Source organism: Chiloscyllium plagiosum, unplaced genomic scaffold, assembly GCF_037043375.1.
Source record: "Chiloscyllium plagiosum isolate Xiang-an unplaced genomic scaffold, Cpla_swu_hap1 HiC_scaffold_3, whole genome shotgun sequence".
Lineage (NCBI taxonomy): Eukaryota > Metazoa > Chordata > Chondrichthyes > Orectolobiformes > Hemiscylliidae > Chiloscyllium > Chiloscyllium plagiosum.
The window spans coordinates 78,615,359-78,636,390 of record NW_028270141.1 but is presented as its reverse complement, the minus strand read 5'-3'; the positions used below and the strand labels follow the sequence as shown (position 1 = coordinate 78,636,390).

Below are 21,032 nucleotides of genomic sequence, written 5' to 3'. Positions count from 1 at the left end.
AAAGAACGGATTTGTAAACATGGATAACATGGATCTACAATTTATCCATACTGCAGTATGAACATCGTGTGAATAGACATCATCTACTGTTACAAATGTAAAACAATTTTAACATGCTATGCAACACTCAGCTGCTAATTGATAAATATATTCAAATCCTCATTTCCCAGACTTATTTGAGTGGTCTTTGAGTTTTGCCTTATATTCTTGAGAGGCAACTCTGTTTATCTTTGCATGGTTAACGGTGGTAAGAAAAAGTCAAATTAAACTCCTTTTAGATCCAGCACCTAAACTTCATGACAGCAAATACCATTCAAGCAAGTAGCATGGGCAGAAATTGGAGTTTTCTGCTTGTTAGAGTATAACTTCAAAGAACAGGGAGAATAGCAAGTCAAAGTAGGGGTTGTGGAAATGATCACTGCATGGAACCACAGCACAAACTCTACTGTGTACAATGTACAGATTATTCATAAACTCTGCCTTAAAATCAAGTGCATGGGACCAATTCTAACAGAAAAAAAAATTGGCTTGGTCCTGCTTCAGCTAACCAACTTTGCTTGCTCCCTTCCAACTGCTAGCCTCTTTTTCTTTTCCTCCTCTAGATCCTCATGCAGTGGGCAAATGCTGATCTAATTTAAATTTCCTGCAAATCATGAGTTTGTGCAGAGATGTGATGCATGTGCAGAGTTAAGAAAAATGCATTTCTAACAGTTATGCCTTTTCTGCAATTTTAAGATAGTGACTTTAAAGATCATAGCAGCAAAATTAGGTCTTCTGGGGCCTACTGAGTCTGCTCCACTACTCGATCATGGTTGATAATGTTTCTCAACGCATTTGCCTGCATTATCTCCGTAACCCTTGATCTCTTACACTGCATTTGTAATGAACGTTAACCTTCGGAGAATCCTCAATGAGGTTCCCTAGATCCTCAGTGCTTCAGACTGCAGAAGCCTTTCCCCCATTTAGAAAATAGTCCATGCGTCTATTCCTCCTACCAAAGTGCATACACCCTTTCCCACTTTGTATTCCATCTGCTACCTCTTTGCCCACTCTACTGGCCTGTCCAAATCCTTCTGCAGCTTCCGCACTTCCTCAACATTACCCAAAGATAGGTAGAGGGACAGGTAATGTACAACATTACCCCCAGTTCCTTTGTTCAGATCATTAATTTACCACATGAACAGTTATGGTCTCAACACTGACCCCTGCAGAACTCCATGAGTCACTGGCTGCCATACTGAAAAAGATCCTTTTTTCCCCTCTATCCATGCAGTACCTTGCCTCTAACACCATTGACTCTTATTTTATTCAGCAGTCTCTTGGGCAGCATTTTGTCAAAGGCATTCTGGAAATCCAAATAGATCACGTCCCTTGGCTCTAACTTTGTCTAATCTGCTCGTTACCTTCTCAAAGAATTCTAACAAATTTGTCAGGCATGGCACCCACTTGATAAAGCTATGCTGACTCAACCCTATTTTACCATGCACCGTACTCCACAATCTCATCCTTAATAATGGACTCTAAATTCTTAGCAACAACTGAGGTCAAGCTAACCGTCCTATAGTTTCCTATCTTCTTTCCCACCCCTCCCACTCCCTTCTTAAATCATGGTGTTAAGTTCGTCATTTTCCAGTCCTCTGGGACATCCAGTGGAATCAACAAACTTTGCTTCAGCTGAACCAAGCCTGGCAAATCAAGGAATTAAACAGTAAGCCATGATAGGCCAATGACTGAGCAAGTGAAAGTTAACATGAGTGAATAAATTTCAATCAAGACCCAATCAGGAAGACCACACTGTCCTGGATGAAGTGGTGCAGACAGAGATTTATATATTATTTAATAGAGTTTCTTTTTTCAGCTGTAGCTTGAGGGGAAATTGTTCCTTTAGTTTTCAGTTTGGATAGCTTGGTAGAAGTCTTTGGAACAAAAATATGTGTATAAGGCGGTGCTCCTAAGAAAAAGACAGTAAAACTAGGTTACCTTGTAATAAGAAATTTAGTAAGCCCAGAGGTGTTTGTATAAACCCCAGAGGTGATTTGAAACTGTAAATGCTGAACTCAGGTATATGAAAGCTCCACGAAAAGGTTTTTCCAGATAGGGAAATTAAGCCACAATTAAGCCTTTAAAAATGTTAGCAAACAAGACTTATCATTACAAGAGGTGCTTTTGGGTTCCATATAGCAGTGTTTTAAGATTCATAGGATTATGTTTCAGGGTGTGCTTCAAAATCTTTAAAGGTGTATTATATTTTAACAGTTTTCTATATGATCTTCATTTTTTTGTGCTTAATAAACTTGTTAAGCATGCAATTTTGTAGATTTGGTTTTAAGTTTCAGTGAGCGAGGACCTCAATAAAAGCAAAACAAAACATGATCCATCAAGCCAGATCAGTTATAACACAAGACTAGGAACAATAATGTCAAGCTTCCTGATCATTGTTGCAACAATGTTCATCAAGAAAGAACATTTCTTCACAATCCTGATTTGTGTCTGTAATCAAAGGCTTTGGAAAGTGAGCAGGCGAGCCATTCAGTGAAGGATTTAAAAGTTTCTGCAGTATTACAGTAATCACAACATTTTGTTAGTACGGTTACGCTTCAGGTGAATTACGATTCTCAAGATGTTGATGTGAGATTTTTAGAGTGTTGTTTCATTGAAGTCAGTGGGAGATGCTAGGTTCTTCCCTATTTTAAACCGTCATTAATGGCACTCTGCACCCAACAACTAATGAAAACTTGGAAACATTACAATTGGCCTCACACATCCAGATTGTTTTTAAAAATAAACATGTTGAGGTGTTATTATACACATCTGAAGCAGGTGGGACTTGAACATGCCATGTGAACAGGTGGGGCCCAAACAACGGTCAATGATCCCTGTAGAACCCCACTGGAAACACAGTCTGCCACCTGAAAATGACCCATTTTACTTCTACTCACTTTCTGTCCATTTAAAAATGATGAATCTGTGCCAATATCACATTTTCAATCCTATGCATTTTAGTTTTGTTTACTAACCTCCTGCATGAACTTTGAGAACCTCCAGTAGCTGCCCGGTTACTTAGAAGGAACACTGATCACCAGTGTGCCCACTGTAGCCATCTCTTTCAAAACTCCACAGTGAAGCTTATCAAATCCTGGGAATTTGTTAACTTTCAAATCTTACTCATTTCTCCAACTTTCTTTTTAGTATTACTAATGTCTTTCAGTTCTACATTCTCACAAGACCCTTGGGTCTTAATTAAATCATAGAGACATAAAATGTCTTCCCCTCGGAAAGCAAACACAAAGTACTTACTTAGCTTCTCTGTCATTTCTCTATTTCTTATTACAAATTTTGTTGTATGTACCTGCAATCGGCCCACATTTGTCTTTGCGATCCTCCTTCTTTCATATAAAGAAAAAAGCTTTTACCATCTGTATTTGTGCTTCCATTCATATTCTATTGTCTTTCCTCACAAATTTATTGGTTGTCCTTCATGCAATTCTAAAATTCTCCCTCTCCCAAGGCTTACAACTTATTTTGGCAAATTTACAGGCCTCCTTATTTGATTTAATTTTATCTTTAACTTCCTGGTTCACCATAGTCTCTTGCTTTTCCTTTGGGTATTTTTGCCTTAAAGTAATGGATTTTTTCTTTAAAACCTAATGATTGGTTGGACTGAAGGGTCTGTTTCCACGCTGTATGATTCTGATTCTACAATCTATGCCAAGCATAATCCCAAACTAAATTGGTCCCACTTACTTGCATTTGGCTCATATCGCTCCAAACATTTCTCATTTTTGTACTTATCCAAATGTCTTTTAAACGTTGCAACTGTACCTGCATCCACCACTTCCTCTAGAAGTTTACCCAGAGTGGATAATGTGTGGAATTTAAAAAAATTGCTCCGTATGTCCTTTTTAAATCTTCCTCCTCTCTCCTTAAAAATATGCCCCCCCAACACACCCGAATCTTGAAATCCCTCACCCCAGGGAAAAGGCATCTTATCCATACCAGTCATCATTTTATTAACCATTAGAAGGTCAACCCTCTACTACCTATACTCCAGTGAAAAAATGTCACAGCCTTTCCTTATAACTCAAACCCTCCATTCCAGACAACGTCCTTGTAAAATCTCTTTAGAGACCTCTCTAACTTAATAACATACTTCTGATAACAGATTCCTAAAATCTTAGCCATTACCTATCTGGTATCAAACAAACATTTTTAATGCAATTTTCAAATCAATTACCAACTTCTGCTTCATACCTTTACAACTGCTCTGGTTTAGATTTACAACCTAATTTAGTGTTGAATTGAGATACATCTTTTTCAAGCTTAATGGCAAATTCGATTATGCGATGGTCACTATTCCTTTAAGGTTTTCTCCAACAAGATTAATTAATTAGATCTTCCTCATCTAAAATAGCCTGTGGCTTAGTTGGTGACTCAACGTATTTCTCCAGAAAAGAAAGTAAGGGAAAAGCAAAATACTACAGATGTTATAAACCTGATCAAAGGTTACATCAACCGAACTCTATTTCTCTCCTAATACATGCCACATCACCTGAATATTTCCAACAGTTTCTGACTTTCTCTGCATGCTCGTGTGCAGCTGGTCAAACAAGCTGGAAATCGAGAAGGCCTATCTTTTTCTCTTGATTTGATACAGCCAAAGGACAAAGCAGCCTACGTGGCCAGAATCCTGTCAACCAGCTTCAATATTCACTGCCTTCACCACCACCAGTGTTAGCTATGTACCAACTACAAGATTCGCTGTAGCACATCATCAAGGCCATGTTAAGAGTGTTTTCCAAACCTGCAACCTCTACAATCTCAAAGGATAAAGGCAACAAGTATATGGGAACACCATTATCTGCAAGTTGCCCTCCAAGTCACACATCATACCGAATAAGAACTATATCACATTCGTTCACCTTGGACATCGAACAGAACAATACAGGCCCTTCAGCCCTCGATGTTTTATTCTACTAAGATCAGACTAACTTATATACCCTTCATTGTATTAACTTCCATGTTCCTATCCAAGAGTCACTTAAATGTCCCTAATGTAACTGACTCTACTACCACTGCTGGCAATGCATTGCATGCATGCACGCACCATTCTCTGTATAAAGAGCCAAACTCTGACATTTCCCCTAAACCTTCCTCCAATTACCATAAAATTACGTTTCCCCTGTGATAGACATTTCCACCATCGGGAAATGTCTCTAGCTATCCAATCTATTTATGCCTCTCAATATCTTGTACACCTATCACGTCACCACTCATCCTTTTCACTCCAATTAAAAATGTCCGAGCTCCCTCAACCTTTCTTCATAAGACATGCCCTCCAGTCCTGGCAACATCCTGGTAAATCTCCTCTGCACCTTCTCTAAAGCTTTCACATTTTTCCTAAGGAGGTGACCAGAACTGAACACAATATTCCAAATGTGGTCTAACCAGGGCACTACAGAGCTGCAGCATAAACCTCACAGCTCTTAAACGGAATCCCCCTGCTAAGTCAAAATCCTGAAATCCCTCCCTAACAGCACTGAGAGAACATTCTGACAGCCTAACTGCAGTGACTCAAGAAGGTAAACCATCACACAGGGATGTATAATAAATGCTGTCCTAACCAGCAACACCCACAAATGCCTAGGTTAAGTGAAGTGGCCAAAATTTGGCAGGTGAAGTTTACTGTGGATAAATGCAATTTTAGCTATTTTGGTCAGAGGAATAGAAAGCCAAGTTATTATCTAAATGGAGAGTACCTTCAATATGCTTCAAGGCAGAGGGATCTGGCAGCCTTGTGTGTGAGTTAATTAAAACTAGTCTGCAGGTAATAAGGAAGGCACGTGAAATTTTGACATTTATTGCTCAAGGAATAAGTATAAAATTAGGCAAATGTTGCGGTACACTGTATAAGGCATAAGTGAGACCACATGTGGAATACTGTGCAAAATTTGGTCTGTGCACTTGAGGAGGGTTGCAATACATTGAAGGCAGTTCAGAAGAAGTTCACTAAATTTATTCCAGAGATGAGAGATTTGTTTTATGAATAAGATTAAACAATTTAGGCCTCTCTTCGCCAGTGTTTGGTAGAACCAGAGGCGATCTAATTAAGGTATAGGAGATACTAAAGGAGATTGTGTGACAAAGTAGACGTATAAAGGACATTTCCTCATGGGAGGGCAATCAAGAACAAGAAGTCGTAGTTTTATGAAATGGTGCAACAGATTTAAAACAGAGTTGAGGACAAATTACATCTCTCAAAAGGGTTGTAAATCCATGGAATTCACTACCCCAGAGCATGGTGGATGTGGGACGTTGAGTTAATTTAAAGAAGAGATAGACTTTTAATTGGTGACTGGTTGAAAGATTATGCAGAGCAGGCAAGTGAGTGGAGTCAAGATCAGCCGTGATCATATCAAATGGTAGAGCTGGCTCAAAGGGCTGAAATGCGTCCTCTTGTTATGTGTTCTTACGTCAAGTTCATGTGAATGAACTTAAAACATACAAATGTATGAGAATGGCTGAAGAAACTCAGCAGGTCTGGAAGCAGCTGTGAAGAAAAAAAAAAGTGTTAATTCTTGCGAGTCCTGTACCCATCCTTCAGAACTGACAGCAGCTAGGAAAAGGTGGTGTTTATGTTGATGGGGCTGGGATGCAAAGCAGAGGAAAGAGCGAGTGAATAGGTGGAGGGGGAAACCCAGGGAGAAAGAAAACAGAAGATGGGCATCGGGATTTTTAAAGAAAGATAGGTGATAAGAGTAGATAGATAGGTGATAATTGCAGCAATGAATAGGTGACAATGGGCTTTCTATACTGAAAGTTACCCACTTTATTACAGCGCCCAGGGTATGGGGGTGGAGAATTGACATGGAGAAAGGTGGTCATGGTCTAAAATTGTTAACAATCGTTACAGTTCTGAAGGCTGTAAGCTCCCAAGCAGAAGGTGTTGTTCTTCCAGCTTGCATTGAGCTTCACTGGAACACTACAGTAAGCCAGAGACAGATAGGTTAGCCAGGCGACAGTGGCAGCAGGTAACTGGACGCTCAGGGTCCTGTTTACAAACGGAATGTCAGGGTTCTACAAGGCGGTCACTCAGTTGATGTTTCGTCCCCCTGGTTCACAAAGAACAATCTCTCTCTCTCTCTCTCTCCACCTAAAACAGCTCACACATTCCTCTCTTCTCTGTAACATCCCCTACACCCCAAATTCCATCATCTGCATAAATACTACCTTTTCCAAGCTGCCACCAGCTCTGAATAAGGGTCAGGGATCCAACGTGAATGTTATTTTCCCTTCACAGATGCTGCCAGACCTGCTGAATTTCTCCAGCAACTTCTGTCTGGTCTAATTCAGATCTCCAACTCTTTGTTTTATTTTTAAAAAATACAGGTCATTGGGTTATTACAGGGTGGCACATTGGCTCCCTAACATTACAGGGTGGCACATTGGCTCAGTGGTCAGCACTGCTGCCTCTCAGTGCCAGGGACCCGGGATCGATTGCAGCCTGGGGCAACTGTGTGTGGAGTTTGCACATTCGCCTTGTGTCTGCATGGGCTTCCTCCAGGTGCTCTGGTTTCCTCCCACAAAAGCACAAGGAAAATTACAGCATAACAACAGGTCTTTCAGCCCTCCAAGCCTGTCCTGATCCAGATTCTCTACCTAAAAAGAGCAAACAATTACAGCATAGGAACAGGCCCAAAGATATGCAGATCAGATAGATTGGCCATGCTAAATTGTTCCATAATATCCAGGGATGTGCAGGCAAGGTGGATTAGCCGTGGGAAATGCAGGGATAGGATAGAGGGTGTTGGTCTAGACAGGGGCTGCAGAAGTTTAAGTTATGATAATATAAAGTACTGGTTCATCCTGAAATATTGTATTGTGTCCAATTCAGAGCACTATACTTCAGAAAGTACATGAATACTTTAGAAAATGCACACAAAATGATTCAAGAATAGTTTGAGGAAGGGAAGAATGTCAGATATATGGATAAATTGCAAACGTTTACTGGAAAGTAGATAGGAGATTGGATTGATGTTCATCATGAGGTAGCTAGACAGAGAGGAAGAGAGAGAGAAAAACTATTCCCATTTGTCGTAGGGTTGAGAATCACAAATTTAAAGTGATTGGCAAACAAAGACAATAAGTGAAAGATTATGTTTTAAAAAAGACACAAGTGTATCTGATATTAAATGCAATGTCTCCACATGTCATTAATTTAGAGGCAATTTCAATCCTAATTTTTGAAAGGGCATTAGATAAGCATTAAAAGGTAAAAAAAAGTATGGCTTCAGGATTAGATAAAGGAGTGGGATGAGCCAAATTGCTGTTTTAGTGTGACTTGAATGTCCTTCTTATTCAATTTTCTGGACTGCAAACATTCTATAGTTATGCCTCTGTAGTATAGAAACATCAAATCGCAGGGTGATAGGTAGTTACAACGCATCCTTATCGGCCTGCCTTCCTTTAGTGCACCTCATCCTCTTTCAGAGGGACACTGAGGGAAAGCCCAACAAGAAGCCCATTGCACCCTGTCCAAAAAGGGACAAGCTGAATGATGCAACAACAAATTTGTTGGCAAGTGCAAAAAAATCAATAACAAATAAAATTCAAGTATAAATAACTGAATAAGCTTGTTCATTCCAATTTAATTCATTCTTCAGGATAGTGTCTAGTTGTCATTTAGGCAAAATGTAACAGTGAAGTGGTAAATCAATAATGATATTATATTCCCCATTTTCTATCAGTTCAATTACATATACAGACCCAAAAATATGCAGCAATTTCTATCATCCACCAAAAATTAGAAAGCAATATTAGAATGGCACAATAGCTCACTCTTGCCTCACAAAGCCAGGGTCCAGAGTTCAATTCCACTTGAGGAGTTTACACATTCTCCCCATGTCTGTGTAGGTTTCCTCCAGGTGTTCTGGTTTCCTCCCACAATTCAAAGAGATGCAAGTTAGGCGGATTGGTCCTGCCAAATTGCCTATAATATCCAGGTACATATGGGCTATGCAGATTTGCCTGCATGGATAGGGTAGGGATGCTCTTTGGAGAGGCGGTATGGACTTGTTGGGTTGAAGAGCCTGCTTCCACACAGTAGAGATTCTATGATTCTATGACACTGTCCTGATAACAGCTAAACCATTTCCCCATGACAGGTCTTGTTTTTTCAACTCTCAAATTAAACAGTCTAGGGGAGGGTGAAAAAAAACTTCAAAGACACAGTGATGCTCCTGTTGAAGTGAGGCAGCAGTAACGTTAATAACTGGAAGGAGCTTGCTGCCAATTCATCAATTTGTGCATCATGTTTTCAGTCACAATATCTTTATGAAGGAGCCCACTAGTGGCAAAGATGATCTGAAAAGGAAGCAAAGCCAGTATTCAAATCCCACTGCAAAGATCAGTGGGTCAAAATATTAACCAATTCAATCACATGAAGACCACAGCAGAAACTTCAGTAGACGTCATCTGGAATCAAGAGACAACAGCCAACACACGTTTTCAGTGTATCAAAACCCAAACAACTAAATTCATGACTCATTAGTACATGATGAAAACAAACCAAACAGTATCTGCAAACGTAACTTGTTATACACTTTAAAACAAACATAAATTTGTAATGTGCATAAGATGGGGGCTGGGAGGGGGGTTTCAAAGCACATTCTATTTTATTAACTTCAATGTATTTAGTGTTCTAGAAGGCAGAAAATAATTCCAAAATAAATAGTTACCAAACAGCTTAAAATTAACTGATGAGTAATCGCATGGACACCCAAGCCCAGAGAAAAAAAATGTTGCCCTCAAGGGGTAGAGTGCATGATCACTGTTATTACCAAATCAGGTGATCTTGCGTATTAAGACCATTATTTAATTAAACACAAAGCTTCCGTATTTGTTTGGTCATTAACACAAACAAAATGTTCCTAGGCAGACAGACCTAATTAAAAAACTAAACAAGAGTGAATGCCTGCTAGGTAACACTAAGCTGTTCATTATGGAGACCAAAATAATGAGTTATTTTATAACCGAATACCAGAACTTGACAAACATCAATATCATTAGTCACTGCTACAAATATTTTATTCAGCTATCATGCCTAGACCAAGATTATTTTCTAGTAAATGAAGAAAATATTAATTTTGATTTCATTTAATTGGTGACTTTTTATAAATAAAGACGTGCATTTTTTTTTAAAAGACCAAAATATCTCAATGACATTCTTTTTTTCTCATTTAATAATCAAATCTAGCATTTTTTACTTGCTTGAGAAGAGATGGGTGAGATAGTAAACAAATACTGTGCGCCAGTATTTACAATGGAGAAGGATACGGAAGCTAGAGAACTTGGGCACTTTTCAAGACATTACTATTTATTTCCCCAAATTAGAGAAGAGGTGATGCTGGAAGTCTTAAAACACACAAAGGCAGATAAATCCCTGGGACCTGATCAGGTGTATCCAAGAACTTTGTGGGAAGCTAGGGAAGAGATGGCTGCGCCCCTTGCGGAGATATTTGTAGCATCAACAACATTGGGTGAGGTGCAAAAAGACTGAAAATCAGCTAATTTGGTGCCATTATTTAAGAACGGTATTAAGGAAAAGCCAAAGAATTACAGATTGGTGAGCCTGATGTAAGTGGTGGGTAAGTTGTTGGAGGGGATTCTGAGGGACAGCATTTTTATATGCATTTAGAAAGGCAAGGGCTAATCAGGGAAAGTCAACATGGCTTTGTGCATGCAAATCATGTCTCACTAACTTGATTGAGCTTTTCTGAAGAGGTGACAAAGAAGATTGATGAAGGAAGCACAGTAGATGTTATCTATGTGGACCTCAGCAAGGTATTTGACTAGGTTCCACATAGCAGACTGATTAGCAAAGTTAAATTATAAGGAATCCAGGGAGAAGCTAACCAATTGGATACAAACTTTTCTTGAAGGTTGGAGACAGAGGGTGGTGGTGCAATGTTGTTTTTCAGACTGGAGGCCTGAGCCAGCGGTGTGCCACAAGGATGGGTGCTGGGTCCGCTGCTTTTTGTCATTTATATAAATAAATGAGATGTGAAGATAGGAGAATGGTTGGTCAGTCTGCAAATGACATGAAAAACAGTTTCTGTGCTGTATAACTCCATGATTCTAAAATCCAAAGGTATGATGGAAAATGCAGCAAAGTCCATATTATTCCTGCACCAGAACAAGTCTGCAAGGGGTTTTACCAATTGCAAAACTCAATACAAAACAAAGCAGATCAGGCAGCATCCAAGGAACAGGAGAATCGACGTTTCGGGCATAAGCCCTTCTTCAGGAATTCCCTTCCTGAAGAAGGGCTCATGCCCGAAATGTCAATTCTCCTGTTCCTTGGATGCTGCCTGACCTGCTGCGCTTTTCCAGCAACACATTTTCAGCTCTGATCTCCAGCATCTGCAGTCCTCACTTTCTCCTCAATATAAAACAATCCAATGTTCATATGACGTTATCGACAATGAACACTATTTTAATCTGAAACCTGCAACTAGCAGAAAGGCCTAATCTGATGATGATCAGGGCGTGCCACTGGAACTATTCTGTTCAAACTAAATATTTTAGAAGATGATAAAATACCTAAACAGAAGTAGGTTTAGAAACTTATAAAAACAGTAGATTTACTGCAACTTTAAAATAAAAAGCTACTCGTTATCTACATCTCAGACAAAACAAGTGATCAACTTAGCTCATCAGTTTGACTTCACAGATGAAGACTAATTATTGAACATAAGCCTGCAATGACCTAATACAAGTAATTATTGCTTAGTTTAATACAAAAAAAAACAGAAATACAGGATTTTTTTTGGTTTCCTCAGCAATAGTTGCAGAGTTCAATTTGTATTGTGCATTAACCTGTACAAAAGCATAAAAGTCACTGCCTCAGAAATGTCAGTCCTTGCTTAACAATCAACCAACTGAAGGCCATTACTTTTGACAAGGAGCTATGATTCAGTGATATCGAGTTCTTCAGGTGGCATTTCTGGCCTAGAAAAGGACAAAGTACCTAAAACTGTGCTTTCTGATTTCAGCAACATTCATTTTTGATTTTAACATTACACAGCACAACTTGAACTCAATTATATTGCTGTGGAAACTCCAGGTCCAAGGAGTCACCAACGTCTCTGATAGGGATTGCAATGACAAGGGGGCTGTAATCATCAAATTATTAAATTAAATTACTTTGAGTGAACACAGGCCAAAAGGAACAAAAGTTGGCCACTCAGCCCATCAGGGCTGCTTCACCATTCAATAAGATCATAACTGATCTGATTTTAACCTCAATCTACATTCCTGCACATCCCCAATAATTTTTCATCCTCTTGATAATCAAGAATCTTTCCACTTCTGCCTTAAAAATATTTAAAGATTCTGCATCCGCTGTCTTTTGCGGAAGGGAATGTCAAAGACTCTCAACCCCAGAACTCACGAGGCTTCAGATTTCCCCACTCAACGTCAATGACCCCTAACAGGATCATAACAGGAGATGGCAGAATTATTTGAATGTTTTGCAGTCAGAGTCATTACAGTACAGAAGGAGACCATTCAGCTTTCTGTAGATCCAGTCAGTACCATTTCCTGGTTACTCCATAACCCTGCAAGCTTATTACCATGAGTGCCCATTGAATTTCCTTTAGAAGGTTACATACAGCTGTTAGAACATTAGTTCAGCCACTTATGGAATACTGTGTTCAAATCTAATCTCCCTGCTGTAGGAAATACTTTGTGGAACTTGAAAGGATTCAGAAAAGATTTATAAGGATGTTTTCAGGATTAGAGGGTTTGAGCTATAGGTAGAGGCTGAATAGACTAGGGTCATTTTCCCTGGAGCACTGGACGCTAAGGGATGACCTTCGAGAGGTTTATAAAATCATAGGGAGCATAGATAGGGTGAATAGCCAAGATCTTCACCCCAGGGTAAGGGAGTCCAAAACTAGAGGGCACAGGCTTAAGGTGAGAGATGAAAGATTTAAAAAAGGGACCCAAGAGGCAACTTTAACATGCAGGGGGTGGAGTGTGTATGGAATGAGCTGCCAGAGGAAGGGGTGGAGGCTGGTACAATTACAATATTTAAAAGGCATATGGACGAGTACATGAATAGAAAGGGTTTAGAGGGATATCCAAGTGCTGGCAAGTGGGACTAGATTAATTTAGGACATCTGGTCAGCATGAATGAGCTGTTTCCGTGCAGTATATCTCTATGACTCAAAGTGGATGAATTCTGGTTGCTGTAACACCACTAGACTGGGCTCTGTAGAACTATCAAATAGCCACCACAAAAGGAAACACTAAATGCTGAGACTAGTCTCAATCCACAGAGCACATCCCCTCTCTGAGCTGCTCTGTACTGCTAACTGATGTTTCAGCGAATGCATGATCAAATTATCCAGCTATGGACATCAGTTTCCCAGGATGGGTGCCAGTGAAAGGAAAGGACAGGGGTAGGGGGGAAAATGAGAGAGGGGAAGAGACAGCAAGGGAGAGTGTGAGAGAAAAAAAAATCAATAATACTCAAAAACTTTATGCTGTAACAATCAACTTGATCATAAAAGCAGTTACATATATTGTAAATCTGCAGGATAAACACAAAACCTACAGGATCACGTCATGATAAAGGTCACACATAAGGCTTGTGGATTATAAGTATCAATATAAAAATACTGGGCTGAGTGGTCTGTTACTTTTTGGATGCAAATATTAAAAAATTGAAGGTACACTATTTCAAAGACAGGGTCATGTTAAGGTGTAATGAAACTCAACTTAACCTTCACACACCCTAATGTTGATTATTGTTGAAGGAAGAATGTCTCTTCAATCAAACATAAAAAAACTGCCATCATTGGCATTACCTTTCCAGTTAATACACCAAAACCCTTGCCACAGAACAAAAGGAAACAGTACCTCCCAAAAGAGGAAATGTTCCAAAGCAAACATTCTGAGTTCCTGATCAAGTAAAAGCATTACACTCGCCTTCAAAACAAACAATGCGACATAAACCTCAAATAAAGATGATATTGCTGTTGTGGTTGAAATTACAGATAATTGATTTTGACTTTGAAGATTTTGTCTATTTCAACCCTCCAGTTACAAAAACAAATTGACAGAATTAAAAACATGATCCAAATCACAATTTTTACAGCCTTTCTGGCAATAAAACAGCCCTGAGCAATGTACAGAAACGATCACTGACCAAGTATAAAACAAGTTAATGGAGGTACCCAAAAGCACAGTTAGATAGATAAAGTTAGTGGATGCTTTTGAAGGATATAGCAATGTAACAATGGTTAAAGACAGCGATAGAATTTCAAGGGTTTAAGGCTGAAAATTCCACTACTAGTCACGATACAGACACAAAGTGCAGGGGTGCAAATTTGAGGCAGCAGCAGGAAAATATTTTTGAAATGAACCTGCCGGTGAGCAGAAAACCACAGGACAGCCATCACTATGGAGTGGTCTTGTGCTCACCTTTAAATAAGATAAGATTTAAGAATTATCATTCTGGTTTTCAAATGTCTGTATAGCCTCATCTCCCTCACTAACTCTATCCTTCTCCAGTCCTGTAACCTTCCAAGATCTCTGTACTCTAATTCTAACCTCTTGTGCATCTTCAATTTCATGTGGCCCATAACTGACATCCATGTCTCCATTTGTGTTGAACTTAAGGTGTGGAATGCCTTCCCTACATCCTTATGCCTTACATTACTCCTTTAAGACATTCCTCAAACTACTTTAATCAAACTGTCCTGTTCCTCAGATGCTGCCTGACTTGCTGTGCTTTTCCAGCATCATTCTAATCAAGACTCAGATCTCCAGCATCTGCAGTCCTCACTTTTGCCGACTTTGGTCAAACTACTGGTGATCAGATCCATTATCTTCTGACAGGATTTAATTACATCTTTTGTTTAAAGCTGCGTGAAGCACCTTGGGACATTTACTTTCATTAAAGGCACAATCTGTTATACAAGTCATTGTTATTACAGACTGAAAAATTCAGAATAAACTGAAGTTTCTATAGAATGCAACTGAGGAAAGACAGACACAGCCTGAGCTCTGCTGTAATAAATAATAGGTATACGCTCAAGATGAAAACAAATGTTCTTAACAATGAACATGGACTTTGGGCGTAATGCAAAGAGCCACCTTCAGTGGTCACTGTGCTTGTCCAGTCAGGTTCAGTCCAACAAAGCAGCCAGCAAGAGTTACAAAAAAAATAGCAACGATAAACAAAGTTTCTGGGCTACTTGTTACAGTTTGGGCTCTCTCACAGCTGGTTTCATTTTTGTTCAAAGCAAGTTTCAATTATTAGGCCAGGCGTTCTATCAATTGTAACCCAAGAAGGGCCTAAACAATCTCCAATAACACGACACTTCATCAATGACCAAGTATTATGCTCATCACACTTGCCCGTTGACTTTCAACAATATATATCATACTGTGAGACAACTGCATTCAAGCTAAAAAATACTAAATTTATGAACATCAGAATACCAAGATACAAGACACAGTCAGAGAATAAAAGAACAACTTTGAATTTGCAGAACATCTAAACTGCTTCAAAAGGAAATACAATGCAGTCAAAATTCCTATAATTCTTTTCTGCAGCTTCTAACTGATTTGTTGATGATTATTTGGGGAAATGATCTCATACGCAGCCAACTAGCCCACTTCACATGGTTGAAACTAAATGCAATCAGCAAGTGGAGACCACAAGGCTGTTTCTCCATTATGGCAGCCTTTAGGATGTTAAATCAGGCTCAGTCTTTTAGCATTATACAATTCAAACGTAAATTATATTCACTTAGACATCTGCTAAGATGGCACCACATTGGGTATAGAGGAGACTGGTATGCAAATAGAAGTTCCTTGCACAGGTGACTAGCCAAATGCAAACATTAGCGAAACCAGTAAATTGAGGTTGCTAAAACTTCTCCCATTGTAAACTGCTTTAATCAACGGCCTCTGTAGAACCATTGTAAAAATAACTGCTAACTGCTTGATTTGACATCTGATTGCAATGGAAATCATAACTATTGACTGACATAAGCTGCAATTGACTTTTTAAAAAAAAAAGACTGATGCCCTTCAAATGACTAAGAATTTGTTTAGCTTCAGTTCATAAGAACTGCAGATTGATCTTGAAAATCAATCTGCAATCCTTTTCTTAGTAAGTGCCCCTAGAGATACTGCTGGCTGAAACCAATTTTCAAAACTTTTGTTGTAATTAAGTTATTAAAATGCGAGATGCAGAAATGATCTTTCACAGGACAATTGCTCTGTACCAATCTTGTTGAAGAAAGAAATAGCAAAATATAAACATGGGATTAGACAGAATTCACAATGGAACTTCAGGTCTTCCTTCCAGTAAGCATCAAAGCAGCAGCTTTGGGGTTTATGTATATAACTTGCAGTAAATTCTCAGCAGGTCAGGCAACATGTGTGAAATCAGGTTTAGGCCTCATTTTCACCACGAAGGACAGCTTTTCCACTGTGGCAAAAATGATGGAATTTGTCAGGAATTGCAAGCTCAGCCTCCCAACCCACTCACTTTCAAGGAATGGAATGAGGTTCATTTGTATATAGCACCCAGAGGCAGCTGACCATTTGAATGATGAAGGGCTTATGCCCGAAATATCGATTCTCCACTCCTCGGATTCTGTCTGGCATGCTGTGCTTTTCCAGGGCCACATGCTTGACTCTGATCTCCGGCATCTGCAATCCTCACTTTCTCAGAGTTAAGCGACCAGTTGGCATAAGAGCTACAAAGGGCCATGGGAATGATTGTAGATACATGGGGCAAAAGGACCCATTGGAGATGGGCATCAGACATATGAAGGCCAAGTGATGAGTGCAAGGTCATAGTCTGGCAAGGATAGGGCAATAAGAATGAGGGTGAGAGAGCAGGAGAGGTTGTTTTCTGCTTTAATCTTGATATTTTAGCTTTGAACATTGTGCCCAAATCCCAGGCAAGCTTTCCATGTTTGCCACTTTGAGAACCTGCCACTTCTTTAGCTTTCTAAAGGTAGTTTTTCCACCAACTCCACCCCCCCCCCCCCCCCCCCAATCCAGCTTGCTGCACCAGATCAGAAATACAAGCAGCCATTTTTAACGGGCAGGTTTGTGGAACCAGAATTGCTCTTCCTATGTAATCCCAATCCAATGAAGAAAATCATGACAAGATTTAACATTTCAAGTCAATGAAATTCCAGAGTCCTAATGAAAGGCCAATCTACTTCATTCTCCACCGACATCGCTTGGCCTACAAAGTATTTCTTAAAATTGTGGTTTTATTCCAGATTATTTCCAACATGCACAGTATTTTGCTAAATACTGATTACTTTGGGATAAGAAAGGAACATGCTCTCAGAGGATGACACCAAACGTGAACGACACAGGAAAAGCAGTGAAGAAGCAAATCAAATGGAGGTAAGAGAAAATGAGGGACAGGACTCTGTAGCCACTACCAGATTGTCTGGTTGAAGGTTTAAGGAGTGAGACAGAGAGTGATGGGTTGACGGGGATCAGTGATTAGGCCAAAAAGAAAATTACAACTTGTTCTACTGTATTGTCAGTTAATTCAATGGCTGGTTTGCAATCTAAAGGGATGCCAAGAGTGAGGGTTTGATTACTGCACTGAAAGACTCTCCTTTATACCTCCCCCCACCCCCACCTGACACATGATAACCCCCAGGTTAAACCACCACCACAGAAGCAGACAGTCTGGCAAGACTATGGTGACTTTATTTACTTTTATTATTATCACTAACACCAACAGGAAGTCTACTTGCGAGATACAAGACTTATCTTTTTAAACGTAACATTTCATCTGGCTGTTTTACACTTCTAAGTGAAGAATATCTTGGTTCCCAGTTACCTCAAGTTGCCGATCTTCAATGGCAAGCTAATCAGTTAAAAATCACACAACACCAGGTTATAGTCCAACAGGTTTAATTGGAAGCACTAGCTTTCGGAGCGCCGGTGATGAAGGAGCTAGTGTGCTTCCAATTGAACCTGTTGGACTATAACCTGGTGTTGAGAGATCTTTAACTTTGTACACCCTAGTCCAACACCGGCATCTCCAAATCAAGCTAATCAGTGACCACCACATCAAGCCCAACCCATTTCTCAAGTTAGAGGTGTACATTTAGGTAGGGTTCAGGAAACAACAAATGGGAACTGGGACTCTGACCATTCCTCAGTTTTAGAAAAAGATTATTGACTGGAAAACGTTGGGCTGGTTTTGCGTTTGAACAGCAAAAAAAAGTGTTCTTTGGTAACCTTGAAAAAAAAACCAACACATAAAACTAGTGGAATCCCCCTTAAAATCGGATGGGAAGTCAAGAACCTCTCTCCGTCTACTGCAGTGATATTAGCAATCAATTAGCAATTAGTAAACAGCCAATCATATTGACATATCCCTTTAGACAATAAACCAGGAAGTAAACAGCACTAGTTACCTCAACGTTTGACTGAAATGTTCAAGTATTGAAATAAATGATTCAACTTTAAAAAGACGTAATGGAAACAAAAAAAAAGTAGGTTTTGTTTTCATGAAGAAATGTGGTAATCCACAAATATAAAAAAGTTAGCTTTCCAGATCAGTGAGAGCATTAAAAAGTCATAATGAACAAAGAACCTCGATTTTTAAAAACCATCCCACTTCATTCAACAGGATCTAACTTTTTAAAAATAGTTTTAACAGCTTAAAAATGGAATGTTGTGCTATATCACAGATTTTCCAATGTTTGCTGTCTCAGGGTCCTCAATAGTGCACCCTCTGGAGGAGGCAGAATCACTGACCACAACATTTGGATTTACTCTTTTGTCCACATGCAGACTCCAAGTTGTTTTAGAGAAATAATGACTGCTAAGGTACGGAGGCCTAATGCTGAAGTCAATTGTTTCCCTCACCACAGTTGCTGCCAAACCCGAGTACTTCCAGCAATTTATGTTTTTTTTGTTTCAGATTCCCAACATTTGCCACATTTTATAATCGTATCCCCTCTTCAGTACTGAGTCCAATTTAACATATCCAGAGTTGGACCAGACACTTCACAAACTATGCAGCTCATGACTGAATTTAAAAGTCAAGAAAAAAAAAACTATATATAAACTAAATGTTGCATGGCTAGGGAGAAAAAAAAAGTATTGCATGCATTTTCCATTTTAATTTGATTTCAAGGAGAAACTGATCTGTGACAAGAATTATTCCAATCAACTTTAAATCCAACGTATGAACACTTTCAATGTTAATTTTATACGTGATCTGAAGTACAGGCTTTAAATAAGCTCTTACTGCAGTAGTTTCCTTAACGTGACATTTAAGGCGCTACACTGAAGCAATTTGTGGTTGATATTTTTGAATTTCTGCACATTAATAGTTTTAACGTCTACGTAATACTGAACTACTGCTTTCTTTCTATCCATGTATCCGATGGACATTCCAGTGTTCCTGTGATAGCTTGTAACTTGAGACTTGCATCGGGATCTGTAGTTCCCAGGTGGATAGCTAAGGTGCACGCAGCTGGAGAAAGAAGATCGCTGAAGACACCCCAGAGAGACTGACAGCAAGGAAAACAGAATGAAGTTCACAAAAACCCCGTGAAGACCTACAGCCCTTTCAAAAAACAGAGAGAGAGTGGCAAGGAAACCAATAATTCAAAGTGATTTGGAAACATCCCGTACCTCTTTTATCTTCGCTTGTTTCTCGCGTGTTTCAGGGTCGTTAGGTTCATGCCCTGTTGCACCCACAGGTTTACGGAAGACGACATTAGGCAATCGCGGGTTTTTATCCCCCTTATTCACGGAACCCTGTGCAACTTTTTCCTTCTGCTCTTTGATGTCCCGTTTAATTTCCTCGGGCAGTTTCTGAAGGGTATCCTTTGCTTCCCGAAGCGCCTTCTCGTGGTCCTCACGAATCCTGTTCAACTTGTCAGCCTCGAACTCTCTGCTGTCCAGTTTTGGTCCGCTTCCTGAAACCGAAGCCGGCTGGGTGTGGAAGAACACCCCGCTGAGCAGTTTGGAGGAGTCCGGTAAAAAGAAGATAGCACCGAAACACAGAGTGATGAAGCCACTGAAAACTAAGAGCAGCAGGAATTTCTCAGTCAGTCGAAAAGCGGGCCGGTTGATTAATGCCGAGCTGTTGTTCACTGACTTCCGACTTGTACCAGGAGTAGTAAAAGGCAGAAGAGTTGTCGCTGGCATTTCTGATTCTTGGTTTTTTTTGTTGTTACTGTTTGATTTAAACCAGTAAATAGAGAAACTACTCAACACTTCCCAATGTCTGAGACTTTTGTCAGTTGCTGGAAATTGCCATGTGGAAGCTTGTCGTCTCGGACGTGAGGAAGTGTTGTTGTGTTACCGAAAGCTGAGCTGAAGAAAGGACTATTGCAATGCATCACCTGTCAATCGGATAACACGTCTGCACAAGAACCAGGAGCTGCACAAAACTGCAGCTTAGACCAAACCCACGCCGAGCCCGGAGCGCGAGCGGAAGCCCGCCCCCTTCCTCCGCGATCCGGGAGGGACATTGGCCTCGGCCTATCGCACATCCCGGGTTCACGTTCCAACCCGACCTGATGGACAGAAGGCTCGACCAACGGACATGCTCCACGGACATTGGGCAGGAGAAATGGGCGGGGCCTCCGCCTCACGCTGTTCCCTCCTCCTGGGGCGGTGATGTTGCCACTCTGAAGACCGTCACATGATGTCGTTACAAGACCAGGAAATAAAGTTAATTGTTCAAAGCCTTTTACTTCCGTAAATGTGTAGCTGTGTGTGTTCTTTTTGCAGTTAGTGTAGTATTAGTAATTAATTAATTATATGTATACAGTATCCTTTACGTTCCATTCAAATCCAGCTCTCTGGATTTTAATTATTTCGGCACACCCAGCGTTTTTCTCAATTTCAACCTGTCAGTGTTTTACTTGTCTGATGATGCTGAGCACACAACACTTGGTTGTTTGTAATACTTCTCATGTGTTTTTCTTGCAGTTGGGATATTTGTTTATAATTAA

General features: G+C 39.9%; 1 protein-coding gene across 1 annotated transcript in view; it reads right to left on the bottom strand.

The window, feature by feature from the left end:
* man1a1 (mannosidase, alpha, class 1A, member 1) overlaps positions 1-20,499 on the bottom strand; it is a 469,900-nt gene extending 449,401 nt beyond the window's left edge. Inside the window, exon 1 of the mRNA XM_043684356.2 lies at positions 19,702-20,499. Within this exon, the coding sequence (XP_043540291.1) occupies positions 19,702-20,220 (519 nt within the window). The 5' untranslated portion in view covers positions 20,221-20,499. The remainder of the gene's footprint in view (positions 1-19,701) is intronic.
* Between the last annotated feature and the right edge of the window lie 533 nt (positions 20,500-21,032).